Source organism: Giraffa tippelskirchi, chromosome 2 (assembly GCF_054371585.1).
Source record: "Giraffa tippelskirchi isolate mGirTip1 chromosome 2, T2T-mGirTip1v1.2.pri, whole genome shotgun sequence".
NCBI lineage: Eukaryota > Metazoa > Chordata > Mammalia > Artiodactyla > Giraffidae > Giraffa > Giraffa tippelskirchi.
Window position 1 is genome coordinate 48,732,552 of NC_137276.1, and position 14,258 is coordinate 48,746,809.

The following is a 14,258-nucleotide window of genomic DNA, read 5'->3' on the forward strand; positions in this document are numbered from 1 at the left end:
ATGAAGCAGCAGGTGTTCTGGACGGGGCTGGAATACACCTGTCGGCTCCTGGGCATCACTACCGCTGCAGGTAAGACCCTGCCTCCCAGCTCCAGTCCCCTGTGCGCTGGGCACAACAGACAGGGCTGCCCAAGGGGTGGGTGCTGGCCAGTGGGGGATGGGCAGAAACACCTGGCCACATCTTCTTCACTTTCTTCCCCCAAACCCCAGAAACACAGCTCTTCAGGGCAGTGGCAGGTGCAGTGGGGTTAGCCTGGGGCTAGGATCCAGGGGCATGGTACAGAATCTCTGCTTGGCCACCCACCATCCATGCGACTTTGGGAACCCTCAGCATCGTCATCTGTGAGGCTGAGGGGGCCACCCCCCCTTCTTGGGGACTGTTGCGAGGTGGATGGGGGAGACCTGAAGGTGGAAGTGTAAAGGGCCAGGCAAATGTAAGAACCGGATTCCTCACTGTATGGACATGGAAATGGTCAATGGAGTACACCTTGTTTTACTCAAACCACAAGCCACTTCATGGAGGGAAGGTACACTCAGAGATCCCAGGCTTCCCTTAAAGCACCATGGGTTTGGGGAAGGAACAGTTCCCCATGCTGGGATGCTCTTCCTCACCCAGCCTGATTTGGAGGCTGCTTGACTTGCTGGGAAGATGGATGGTTACAGAAGAACTTGAGCAGCTGTGACTCTGAGCTCTGCCTGCTCACTTCCCCAGCTCAAAACTGGTCCTGAGCCCTGTGCCCGCTGCATGGTCAAGAACTTTGTTGGGAAAGTGAGCAGGCAGCACTCTGAACTGTTAGCTCTGGGCCCCACTGAACTTTAAGGACCAGGAAGAGACACCCACTGCTGATCAAGTCCTTGCCTTCCCACTACTACTCACGATCTTAAGCATGCATCTTGGCAAATGGGAAATGGCCCCCAGCTGATCTCAAACAGTGCTAGTCCCCAGCCCTGTCACTCACCAATGCATGACCTGGGGAAAGCCACCTGGGTGCTCTGGGGTCATGCTTTCTGGTCTTTATGATAAAGATAACTGGCTAGGTGTTTTGGAAGATCAAGGATGCATGGACTGAGCATAGCTAAGTGGAACTGAAGATTTAAGCCTCTTGAGAGAAGCCCCAGGACATACTTCAGAGCTCCAAGTGTATCTGTGTCATTCCCAAGGTAATATACTAGCAAACAGACTTTTCTTGCTTGTAATCCTGAGTTAGCACAGGGAGGGCTGTCATCAATAGTCTAATCCCACCCATCCTGTTACAAAACGGAGCACTGAAGTTCAAACAGAGGTAGTGACCTTGCCTAAGGTCATGCTACAAGTCAGGTGGACAGCTGACCTGGAACCCTGATCCCTCGACTTTTTAAAAGGCCAGGACTCTGGCCAAAGAGCTCCCCCTTCCCAGGGTAAGAAGCCCCATGCCCCAGGGGCACTAGAGGGTCTGGAATTGCTCTGCTGAGGGTTCTGGGTAAATGCACAAATGGAGGCCTCAGCTCCAACCTCTGTGAGAACCACTATGTGGCCTGCACCTGGAGGAAAGAGTGCCAAGCCTCCTTCTTATCCAGCCTGGGAGAGGGAAGTTAACCCTAAGGGTTTCTGTGTCTGGGGTTCGACCCTCTACCACTGCTGACCTGGAGTCCACCCTTCCATCCTCTAAGTCTAGGTTTCCAAATATATAAAACACACCCCTTTCATTTGTCAGAAATCACAGTGACACTTCTCTCTGCCATACTCTGCCTGGAGGGGAGGCCTGGTTCCTGTTGGGAAGCTGTTTTAAGAGGTATATAAACTTCTAATGGATTAGCTGCAGACAGTTTAAAAGCCTGATTTATCTCAGCCAGTGGAAGGGCCTGCAGCTACACACATACAGCCCACACCCACACACACATACACCACACACACACATATACACACTACACACATAGAAACTGCGCCTCTGAACCACAACCCTTATCTCTTGCAGAAGGCCACTGTTAATGCAGGGGACGGGCCTCCTGCTTGGTTTTGATATAGGGTCCAGGTTAAATGTAGGCCACCATATTGCTTTCTAATGACCAGGCTTTCCAGGAATGGTGTTTTGGGGCTTTCTAGAGTGCTAGGAGCAGGTGGGAAGCTAGAAAGAGGGGTGTTAGTCATCTTAGGAAAATCTCAAGTTTCTTTCAGCATCCCTGAACTGTTGGCCTATTTCCAATGTGTAAGATTTGCAAATTCCTTATTCCCTTAAGCCTTTTTTTTCTTGAAATCCTCTGTTGAGAAGTCCAGGCCTTGTGAATAGGGCCATTGCTGCTAGAGGAGAAATCAGACTGGAGACAGAGGCTGTTACTTTGCAGAAACCCTGGGAAACCTAAAGTAGCCCTGGTCCCCCTGTGCAGAGGAGTGTGGGTTTCCTAGAAACTAGGAAAAGCGTGGGACCCAGGTCACCCAGAGTGTCACCTGCAGGGACCAGGCAGCTCCTGATCCAGCAGCCCCTCCCTGGTTTCCCTTTCCCTCTGCAGAAGGATCTGAGGCTGTCAGCAGCTCAGAAGGCACCAGGCCCTGGGGACACACACCAGGATGGCAAGCCCAGCAGCTGTGGCCAAAGCATGCCCCGTGCAGGTGCTTCTTGGCTAAGCTCATCTCTTCTTTCCCATTCAGCCCCTCTAAATGAAGCTCCACTAGGATGTCCCGGGATCCCACAGGCCATTGTTGTCCCACCCCCACAACCAGCCCCACACCACAAGTGGACACTGAGTATTGCCACTGCCAAACAAGGGTACACAGGCTTCACAGATTTCCCCCCAGACAAAAGTGTTTTTAAAATTAGAAAATGAGACTACTCTTGCCTTTGGATCAGTCGTAAGCTTTCCAGAGCATCACAGACCCACTTCTCCCCATTTACCATACACTTGGCTAGCGTCATTCATTTGTACCCTTTCCCTGGCTATGGAAGGCATTGGGAGTCTCTCTTTCGCTGAGATGTGGCACCAGACACACAGACACATATGTGACTGGTTGAGGCCACCCTATCAGTCTGGTGCCCCCATCATCAGTCCACCCTGACCAGGCACAGCCTCAGGCAGGTGTGGTCATGGTGAGAATGGATAGAGTTACACTGAAACAAAGGAAAGTTGACCAAACACTTCCTAAATCTAAAGACTGGCATTCTTTTTATCTGCAATATTATATGATCGATTTTACTGAATGAAAGATTCATTAAATTCTATAGTACTTTACAACTTTCAAAAGTTTCACACGCATGATTTCATATAATTCTACAATAACCCTTTGTGTTCCTTTTGCCCTACTCTTATATTGCCCTTCACCCTTCTGTCTCCCCACTGGTAGGCACTCATTCGTTCTCTATATCTGTAAAGTCACTGATATTTAATCCAATGACTCATGCTTTGTCTTTGAATGATTACCAAGCATGCTTTGACCAGCATCACCATAACTATCTCCAGCCAAACTCACTCCTGGACCTCATCTTGGAACAGACAAATCTGGACACATTTCCAGAGGGAATTATCACAGTAGGACCTTCCATGTATGTGTACAGAGATAACGTGACTGGCAACAAATTCGAAAGTCAATTATTAATTAAAGTCACTGCTGCAGACTTACCAGTGTCCATGAGGACCAAAAGCTGAGCTAAATCTCATTTTACAAATGAGGAAGTGAAGGATTAGAATGTTTGGGTAATTTGGTAGAGATTAAACAGCCAGTAAACAGCAGGTCTGGTCTTCCCAGGTGGCGCAGCGGTCAAGAATCCACCTGTAATTCAGGAGACATGGGTTTGATCCCTGGCTCAGGAAGATCCCCTGGAGGAGGACACGACAACCCACTCCAGTATTCTTGCCAGGAAAATCCTATGGACAGAGGAGCCTGGTGGGCTACAGTCCATGGGGTTGCAAAGAGTCAGACATGACTTAGCAGCTGAGCATGCATGCAGAGAGCAGGTCTGGTGTTGGAGCCCCAGTCTGCCCAGTCACAGGGCAGTGATGCAGTGGAACAAAAAGTCTAGAAGTCCATCTAGGATTCATTTAACTGGCAAACATTGACTGAGTTCCCACTTTGTGCAATGTAGGCACGTGGATTAGGATGGTATGACCTCTAGCCTAGAGAAGTGCGTCTGGGGGCTGTCGGCACACATCTCCCAAGAGGACACCATGCAGCCAACAAGAAAATGATCTGGGCTTGAGACAAAGCCATTTTAAGCAAATCCTGCTTATCACAAATCAATGCGGGATCAATCTGGGGTCACTTAGGAATTTTGTTTTGTTCCAGGTTCTTGACCCATTAACCTCTACATAAACGACAGAGCTGCATTCCTGACAGCCCCATGCCTTGCACAGCCCATTCAAATGGAGACTTGGCTTATGAATATAGACCAGGATAAAGGAAGCATTTAAACCTAGACGTTCTCATTATTTTTTAAAGAGTACAGCAAATGCATAGTCTGACTTTAATCCTATTTAAAGCCTTTGGAAGAAAAACAACTGATGCTTCTGAGACAGTCATCGTGGGCCCTTCATACTAATGTCCACCCTTCTTAAATGTATGTCCCTGTGACCTTCTCCTGCCATCTAGGGAAGCTTCATGCACTCCAACAGTCTGCAGGTGGATTTATTACTCAAGCAAGACCTTATTGTTTTCAGATCTTATAAGTGGATACAGACTGTTTTCCACTCTGATTGTCCCAATGAGCAAATTAAATATTTCCATCTTTGTTCCACCTTCCTACCTTTGGGAGATAGTAAATTTGGTTCAAGCATTTCTCTCTTTACTTCTTTATGCCTGTGACCTCCCTATTAGGGGCTTCCTGGTGGCTCAGACAGTAAAGAATCCTCCTGCAAAGCAGGAAACCCAGTCTCGATCCCTGAGTTGGGAAGATTCTCTGGAGAGGGGAATAGTTACCCACTGCAGTATTCTTGCCTGGAGAATTCCATGGACAGAGGAGCCTGGTGGGCTATAGTCCATGGTTCACAAAGAATCAGACATGACTGAGCAACAGACACTTTCACTTCACTTTCTTCCTTCTTAGACTTTGAAAAAAAAATCTAGAAGCCCACCTAAGACTCATTTATCTGGAAAATATTGGCTGGGTTCCCACTTTGCACAATGTGGACACATAGATTAGAATGGTATGACCTCTAACCCAGAGACGTGTATGATCTGACCAGGGAGACAAGCTAATAAATACATATCCCAGCGCCTAGCTCTGAAGCATAGTATTTGGGCGGGTGAGTCTGTGTCCCTCTCTACCACTTACTAGACGTATGACCTTAGGCATGTCACCTAATCATTTTAAATGTCAGTTTTCTCATCTTTGAAATAAGGATGACAAGTTCATCTGCCTTCTGGGGTCATGAGCATCCAATGAAACAATGACTAAAGCAGCAAACTTCACGGCACGTAGATTCTCACTCAGCACTGTCTAATTTTAGAGGAATGTGTAGGACATATGGACTGCACAGTGTGAGCTGCGGGATCTCCTTGCAGGATGGAAAAGAAAAATCAGAGGAAAGGAACAAGCTAACATATGATCCTTGAGGCTAGAAAGGAAAAAGGGGCTATACTGTGAAAGGTCTTACCCTGAGTCATATTTTTCTTCACATTTTGAGCTTGGGCCATTGAGATCACCCCACAGGACGCTGATTATTCCTACACCATGTGTAGTGATAAAACTAGAGGAAAGATGGTAGCCTCATTTTATTTTTCATGGGCTAACAGGTCTTTTAAGATTATTCTTTAGTCTGTGCAACCAACTGAAGAGAATTGTTATCAAGAAGGAAGGTAGTCAGAAACAAATGGCTAACACTGGGGCTGTCCCCTGAGCCTTCCTAGCTTGCCATAGGCCTAGGTAAAGATCCGATAAAAAAACATGGCATGTGCAGCAAGAATAGAGAATAATTGGAGGCATAGTCATTGTTTTCTAATGCCAGGAAAGCTGCCATATGGAAGAGTGAGTGAGCAGAGATACATTCTCTTTGAATACAAGAAAGCGTAAGAATCAAATACTTGAGCCAAATTCTTTGACTTGAAATCAAGACCTAGAAGAAATTTCTTTTGTGGGTTTCTACAAGAAGGATGTTATTCTGCATCAAGGTCAATATTAGCAGCAGTATCAGTGAAAGTCTGTAGGGTCCCTCCATGTAAACGACGTCATCAGCAAAAGGCAGAATATTGTCCCAGGTGGTTTCTTAACCTTGAATCTTATAACCCTGAAGGAAGAATTAATACTATGCCACATAGCCCTTCCAGAAATTTGAAAAGGAGGGGATGGTTCTCAAGTCATTCTATGAACTAGCATTACTGTGTTATCAAAACTAGACACTGGTGGCACAGTGGTTAAGACTGTACTTCCAGTGCAGGGCGCACATGTTCAGTCCCTGACTGGGCACATGCCACATGGTGTAGCCACAAAAAATTTTTTATTTAAGGACACCCACAAAGAAAATGATTCAAAATGATTAGACTTAAATGTAAAACCCAAGACTATAAAACTTCTAGACAATAGGATAAAACCTTAGTGATGTGTTAGGCAGAGATGTTTTTAGGTACAATATCAAAAGTTCAATTCATAGAAGAACAAACTGATAAATTGCATAACTTCAAACTTAAAAACATCGCTCTTGAAAATATAATGTTAAAAGAATGAAAAATAAATCAACAGAGATATGATGATAAATAAACACATGAAAAAATATTCCACATCAGTAGTCATTAGGAAAATGAAAATTAAAACCACAATGAGATACTACCACATACCTATTGGAAAGACTAAAATTAAAAAGACTCACTATACCAAATGCTGAAGTGTTGGTAAAGATATGGAACTCTCATACATTACTGATGGGAATTTAAGATGGTATACTCACTGTGGAAATGGTTTGGCAGTTTCTTTAAAAATTAAACATACACCTACTGCATGATCCAAGCGTTTTGCTTCCAGGTGTTTATCCAAGAGAAAAGAAAGTCTATGTTCATACAAAGATTGTACATAAAGATTCATAATATCTTTATTTGTAATAGCCCAAATTAGAAACAACCCAAGTGCCAATCAACAGATAAGTTATAAACCAAAGTATATATCTTCATTACTCAGCAATAGAAAGGCATGAACAATTGATACTACAATATGAATAAGCTCAGAATAATTATAAATAAAAGTAGATAGCAAAAAAGGAGTACATCTTGTATGATCCCATTTGTATAAACTTCCATAAAATGCGAACTAATTTCGAGTGACAGAAAACAGATTAGTGGCTCCCTGGGAGTGGATACAAGGCTGCCCAGGTGGCACTAGTGACTAAGAACCCACTTGCCAACGCAGGAGACATAAGAAACGCAAGTTTGATCCCTGGGTTTGGAAGATCCCCTGAAGGAGGGCACGGCAATCCACTCCAGTCTTCTTGCCTGGAGAATTCCATGGACAGAGGAGACAGAGGTAGGCTACATTCCACGGGTCCCAAAGAGTCAGACACAACTGAAGTGACTTAGCAAGAACGTATGCAAGGGAGTGGATACAAAGATGGGAGGGTAGGATTACAAGGACACAAGGAAACTTTTGGGGTGATAGATATGTTCATTATCTTGCGTGGAGTAATAGTTTCCCTTGTATATACATACATTAATACTTAGCAAGTAGCACATTTTAAATATATGCAGTTCATTTCATGTTAATTTTACCACAATAAAGCTGTTTTTAGTAGTAGATGTGTCAGCTATCTATTGCTAAAATAATGCTGTTACTTCAAAACCTTAGACATACAGCCATAAGCTTTTTGTGTGTGTGTGTCTGCAAGGCATGCAGAATCTTAGTTCTTGAACCAGAGATCAAACCCACATCCCCTGCAGTGGAAGCACAGTCTTAACCACTGGACAGCAAGAGAAGTCCCCAGAAATAAGCTTTTATTGTTCACACATCTGAGCGAGTAGGCTAGGAGACTCTGCTAACGTAGACTGAATACATTCACCTATCTGAGGATCAGACAGCTGTTGGTTCATCTAGACTCGCCTTGGCTGGGTTGATAAGGCCCCTCGTGCTCCAGCAGGCTGGCATAGACACATGCCTATGATAATGGCAGGGACACGAGAGGGTAGGTCCAGTTCCCAAGTCCGTTTCACATCTGTGCTTGCCTGTTATCTGACAGTCCTGTGGTCCAAAGCAAGTCACACTGCTGAGCCCAGATTCAAGGGGTGAGGAAACAGACTTCTCTTTAGTGCAAGGGACTGCACTGGCATATAACAAAGGGTGTGAATACCAAGGGGATGAAGACTGGGGAGGTGTCACTGCAACCTGTCAAGGCACTTTAGCCAATCTACAAGGCCAGACAAAATAGACCTCTTGGATAATCCACTATAGTCTAAGACAGAGAATCTGGTAGAGAAAAGACTCTCTTGCCTTCAGGATATTCTCCCTAAGCAGGCATGTGAGTGCTGATGGAGGGCACTAAGGACCACCCTATACCTTAATCTCTTCAAACTGAATATCTAAAATTTTCTTCTATAAAATCTCGGCCTCTTCTCATAGTGTCTCTGAACCCTGGTTCCTAAGTGTCTGTTGAATGGCTCTCAACACCCAAGCAAACTTCCCCGCCATACTTAGAATCTGCCACAACTCCTTCTAAGTTAAGAAGCTTGCAACTACTATTTTATTGTCTCATTGGATTCTTAGCAGCTAGTTCCTGCATCTCTGGGTTCTTAGAAATGGTGCAGATTTAGCTTTCAGGTCTACAGTCAGCTGTGACCCCTTCTGAACCATCCCCAGCCATTGTCATCAGATCAGTGTTTCCCTATCAGAGATGTCCCTACAGACATTAAGACCAGTAGGAGATATGCCATAGCCGTGAATGAAGAAAATCAATAAATACAATGTGGGGTGTTAAGAGGTACCTTCAGCAGCAGTGAGTCCAACCTCCTTCCCCAACTCCCCAGGTATCCAGGGCCGAGACCACTGCCTGGCATGGAAAGTCAGTTAGCATGGCCTCTAGTGACCTTTGAGAAGTGTCCTATGTTCTCACCAGGACACTGCACTGAATGCAAGTAAAAGTGAAAATGTTAGTCACTCAGTCGTGTCCAAATCTTTGTGACCCCATGGACTGTAGCTCACCAGGCTCCTCTGTCCACAGGATTCTCCAGGCAAGAATACTGGAGTGGGTTGCCTTTCCCTTCTCCAGAGGATCTTCCCAACCCAGGGATTCAAACACAGGTCTCCTGCACTGCAGGCAGATCCTTTACTGTCTGAGCCACCAGGGAAGCTTGCACTGAATGCAAGACAGGTGTCAAAACTCAACCCAGTGGCTGAATCAAAAGAGATAAGATTCAACCAGCCATGACGTTGGCCCTGAAGCAGAGGAAGCAGAGGTCAGAATTTGTGGAGATAGCCTCTTAGCCATTAACCTTAACTCTAACCCAGACAGGCCCCATCCTCAGGAGCACATGGACACTTAGCAGGATGCACAGAGAGGCTTACACGTGAGATGTAAAGGTAGATGGGGCTTTGGACCATTTATATCAATTGAGACTGCAGAAGGGATCTGCGAGACAGGAAAATCAATGAGCAACATTAGTACACAGAGAAGAGCTCTTGAGCCACAATAAAAACAAGCATTAATGGGAAGAAAAGGATAAGAATAAACCCTCCCCTTCCCCCATGGCTACAGATGGAAATGCCCTGCCTCTCCTAATAACGCTATTAACCATCAACTACATTTGCACAACACTTTATAATTTACTAAGACTGATGCTCATAGCCAGTTATGCATGTTTTATGATCCCCATTTTCTGGAATAGGAGGCAAACAAGGGAGTTACCATTTGTGTGAGGAACCAGATTCTGCTTTTCTGATCAAGACTCCCATTCTCTTTGCTGCAGCCCAGTACATCCGCCCACACTTCTGTCCAACCACACTCTGGGACCAGAGCTTTGAGATGTCTGGAAATATGCTCTGCTGTGTGCCTGGCCCAGGCCTGCACCACAGGTCTAGAATCTCTGATCCACGCTAAGGCTGATTAGAACAAACACCTCAGGATGGCAACTCAGAAGAAAGCCCTGGCTTCTGGAAGAAGAAAATACTTTACTGTGGTTAGACACAGCCCAGACAAGAGGGAAAGAAATCAGAGGCCAGGGGATGAGATGAAGAGGCCAGGCTTGTCCACAGATGCTGATTATAACAAGACTCCAGGAAAAATGCTTCCCCGGAGACAGTGACAGGAAGTGAGATGGAGGGGTGGGACAGGCTGTGTCAGGGTGGGCTTGTAATGGGTTCTGTTGGGCTGGGACCAGGGCAAGAGGATCCTTCAGGATGGGTGACTGGGAGGGACAGAAGGAGTCTAAGGCCCCTCAGTGGGAGTGTAAAAGTCCCACATACCACTCCGCCCAGCACCCCTACCAGCTGCAGCACAAAGGACAATGCAACTCAGAATCAAGGCTGCTCTGGGGCAATTTTTTCTTATAGAGACATTGTTATAATGAAGCCTTGATTCGGGAGACATGATGGCATTTGTCCCCCATCTTCATTCTCAAACTATCAGCTCCTCTGTCCCCATCCCCAGCTCATGGCGAGAGCTGCAGCGTCATTTGTTGGGGTGAGTGGCTAATGTACTCAGATTTACTCAGAGCCAGAGCCCTGAAAAACCACAGAAGATGAGATGGAATCACAGTCTAGGAATAGCTGCCAGGAGACACCATGCAGCCTGGGCAGGCAGCAGCCAGGCAGAAGCAGGGTCAAGGCCACAAACAGACAGATGGGTACAGAGAAAAGGAAAGACTTCACATTGATCAGCATTGCCTCAATGTCAATGGTCTGCCTTTGAGAACATGAGCCCCAAAACTAGGAGGATCAAGCAGGGGAACCCTTGGCCCCAGTGTCAAAGGGCCTTATAGGCCTCCCATGAGAATCCACTATGGATCTGTTGGCCTGAGGGGTCATGCTCCCAACTCCAGCTCCCTGCTCTCCTCCTCCAACCAAAGGCCATTCCTCTGTCCCTGGGCTTGCAGAACTAGCATGCTAATTGTTGGTTGAGAGCTCTTGGAAGGGTGACCTCACTTCCCTTGCTCCAAAATGGGTTACCTGGAGGCTGGGAGAGCTGAACACGCCAGAGTCAGAGGGAGGAAGGAACTCATGTGTCAGAGGGAGGAAGGAACTCATGTGTCTGGACCACCTGATGTGTCTCAGCACAAAACCCAATACTTTCCCCAATCCAAACAACAACTCTGGGAGATATAACTAATTCTACACATTCCACACATGGTAAACCCAGATCAAAAGGGCTAAGTGTGGGCATATGTACTTAATCTCTTCAGTCATGTCTGACTCTTTATGACCCGATGGATCTAGCCCACCAGGCTCCTCTGTCCATGGGATTCTCCAGGCAAGAATACTGGAGTAGGTTGCCATGCGCTCCTCCAGGGGATCTTTCCAATCCAGGGACCAAACCTGCATCTCTTATGTCTCCTGCATTGACAGGAGGGTTCTTTATCACTAGCACCACTTGGGAAGCCCCATGGATTAACTACTTATCCACAATTACCCACTCAGAACCAGGGTTCCAACCCAACTCTTTTTCCTGTTGTTATTCTCATTTTTTTTTTAATTTTCTTTTCCTTTTTGGCCTTACCATGCACCATGGCAGACCTTGGTTCTCCAGCCAGTTCTCAAACCCACGCCCTCTGCATTGGAAGTGCAGAATCTTAAATGTTAGACCGTCAGGGAAGTCCCTGTTATTCTCATTTTTTAAACTACAAACAAGCACTGCCTCTAGAGTGTTCCTGAAACGTCCCTTTGACTACTGATGCTCTGCTTAAAGACATCAAAATAGCTCTCCATGTGCCAAAGGGGTGCAAGTTAGGGAAAGGGGCTGAGTTCCCAAGAACCTCTCCTCCCATCTGCTGGTCATCCACCAGGAGTCGGTGCAAATGTACAAAGACCACAGAGGTGAATGAAGGCCCTGCCTCACCCCAGAGGTGAACAACCATAAGCATCATCTGGGGCAGACGGTCCCTTCCCCCAGGTCCTGGGTGGGAAGATCCTTACCTGGGCTGGGCTGTATTCTTGTGCCAGAAATTAGTGATTTCATTGAGCACCTGTGATGTACTTGGCATTAATTAACTCACTGAGTCCTCAGAGAGATCAGCAGAACTATTAACTGGCAAATGTGAAACTGAAATTAAGGATCTGACTTAGACATCCATGATTGGTTGGCTGATTGGTTGGTTTTACTTACACCCTCTTTTCCTCCATCACCTCTTGCATGAAATGAGGGTAACATGGTACCTTCACATAAAACTGTTGTGAGGACTAAATAAGTTGTATGGTATGCTAAGTCACTTCAGTCATGTCCAACTCTTTGTGACCCGATGGACTGTAGCCGGCCAGGCTCCTCTGTCCATGAGATTCTCCAAGCAAGAATACTGGAGTGGGTTGTCATTCCCTTCTCCAGGGGATCTTCCTGACCTAGAGGCACTTGGGAAGCCCCTTAAATAAGTTAATAAATGCTAAATGCTGAAAACAGGACAGAAAACATAGTGAAAACTAAATACATGAATATTTGCCTGCATCACACACACACACAGGTCCACAGTGGAAACCAGGAAATGGTCCATTGCCTGGAGCTAGAATTCTCAATTTTGTTTTGTAGGTCCTTTACTTTCTAGATGTGTCCTTGGGAGAACTACACAAGGTCACTGAGCCTCGCCTCCATCCCTGTAAAAGGGGGCATATAGAACTCCCTGAGTCATGGGGCTGCTGGGAGGAACCAGGACACGTACAACCACTGTATGTAATCCACTGAGTGCTCTACAGGTTATGTTAACACTTCAGAGGGGCATGAAGCTGCAGGGTGTCCCTGACTCTGAACCTGGGACAAGCCAGAAGGCAGTTAGAACTTGACAAGGACAGAGGCATGGTGTCCTCCACTGCCCTGGCCCTCAAGCACAGGGCGCACTAGAACCCAGTCCCTAAGGATACATTGGTATCCCCTTCCTAGATGGAAGAGCTCTGTCCCCTTCTCCCTAAAGTACTTCTGCATCCCACCGTGAAGTGAGGGGTGGAAGTGCTGGCGGCTAAGAGAGGGACTGAACCCTGCATGTCAAAAGTTGGAATTTCTGCAGTGGATCAAGAGCTCAGGTCGCTCAAGCATGGGAGCTCACACAGGGAATCCACCAGGGAAAAGAGGAGGCATCACTGCCCAGGAAAACAGCCCCCAGTGCAGCAGAGATGAAGGGCCACACAGCGGCAGCTGAGAACAACAGCCCAGCCCTAACTCTCTGGGGGACAAACGAGGTGAAGTCACAGTTTGGCAAATACCAGTGTGGGTTATCAGAGCCTACAGAGAGAAATGTAGGATGCATGGGCTATAATCATGTAGGGCCAGAAAGAGATCTGATTCATGGGTCACTACGGTGGGAAGAACATCTCCAGACAACCTGCATGCTGTCTGTGGCGTGTTTCCATCCTTGGGCAAACGGATTGGAGCCACGGCTGGCTGAGTGAAGCCATGAAAGTGAGGAGACAGCCAGGACCCAGCAAGTCCACAGAGCTGGGTCTGAGATAGATTCATCCCAGACAAAGGGAAGTTCAAGTATTTGAACACAAACACCAACTGCCAAGAAAAGATAGAAGGTAAGATGAGGCTGAGCCGCATCTTGTGTCTGAGCAAAACCCCAGGGACTTTGTCAGCACTGGGTCCAAAACAATGAGCCAAGAGTGTTCGATACAGCCGCCAAGCCAGCAAGTGAAAACAAGGCCATGAAAACAGCAAGAACAGCGATCTGGAGCCAGGTCCCACGGCCAAGCACTGAGGCCCAGACACAGCACCCATGGGCCTGTAGGATGCTGAGGGCCCTTGAAGCCACTCCACGTGGAGGACAGCTGTGGAGCCCAGGGCTCGGGGCCTGTCTGTGGGCTGTTTCAGGGGGCACTCAGGGTGGCAGCATGACCAGTGTGGTAGAGGATAGGCGTCTTCTCTGGGGAGGTTGGATTAAAAGGCCTCTGGGCTTCTGCATAAAGCCCCTCCAGTTCCCAGAGACCAGTCCAGAAGCTTCCTTGCCCTCCTTCCCAGCCACAGCTGCCTGTGCCCCGTGGAGAAGAGTTCCCCTGGCTCCCAGTGCCCAGGGGATGGCTCACTCCAGGGCCAAGGAGCCTCCACAAGGCAGTGCCATGGCTGGAGCACCCGGGCCCATACTTCCCTGCTCTTCTTCCTCCCTTAGTGCTGATCGGCGTGGGCACTGAGACCTTCCTCCGGGGACAGTTCAAAAGCCTGGCTTTCTATCTGCTGTGAGTATG

The 14,258-nt window shown here is 47.0% G+C and overlaps 1 protein-coding gene across 1 annotated transcript in view; it reads left to right on the forward strand.

Moving 5' to 3' along the window:
• TMEM72 (transmembrane protein 72) overlaps nucleotides 1–14,258 on the forward strand; it is a 19,614-nt gene continuing 5,356 nt past the window's right edge. Inside the window, exons 1-2 of the mRNA XM_081560499.1 lie at nucleotides 1–70; nucleotides 14,183–14,249. Of these exons, the coding sequence (XP_081416625.1) occupies nucleotides 1–70; nucleotides 14,183–14,249 (137 nt within the window). The remainder of the gene's footprint in view (nucleotides 71–14,182; nucleotides 14,250–14,258) is intronic.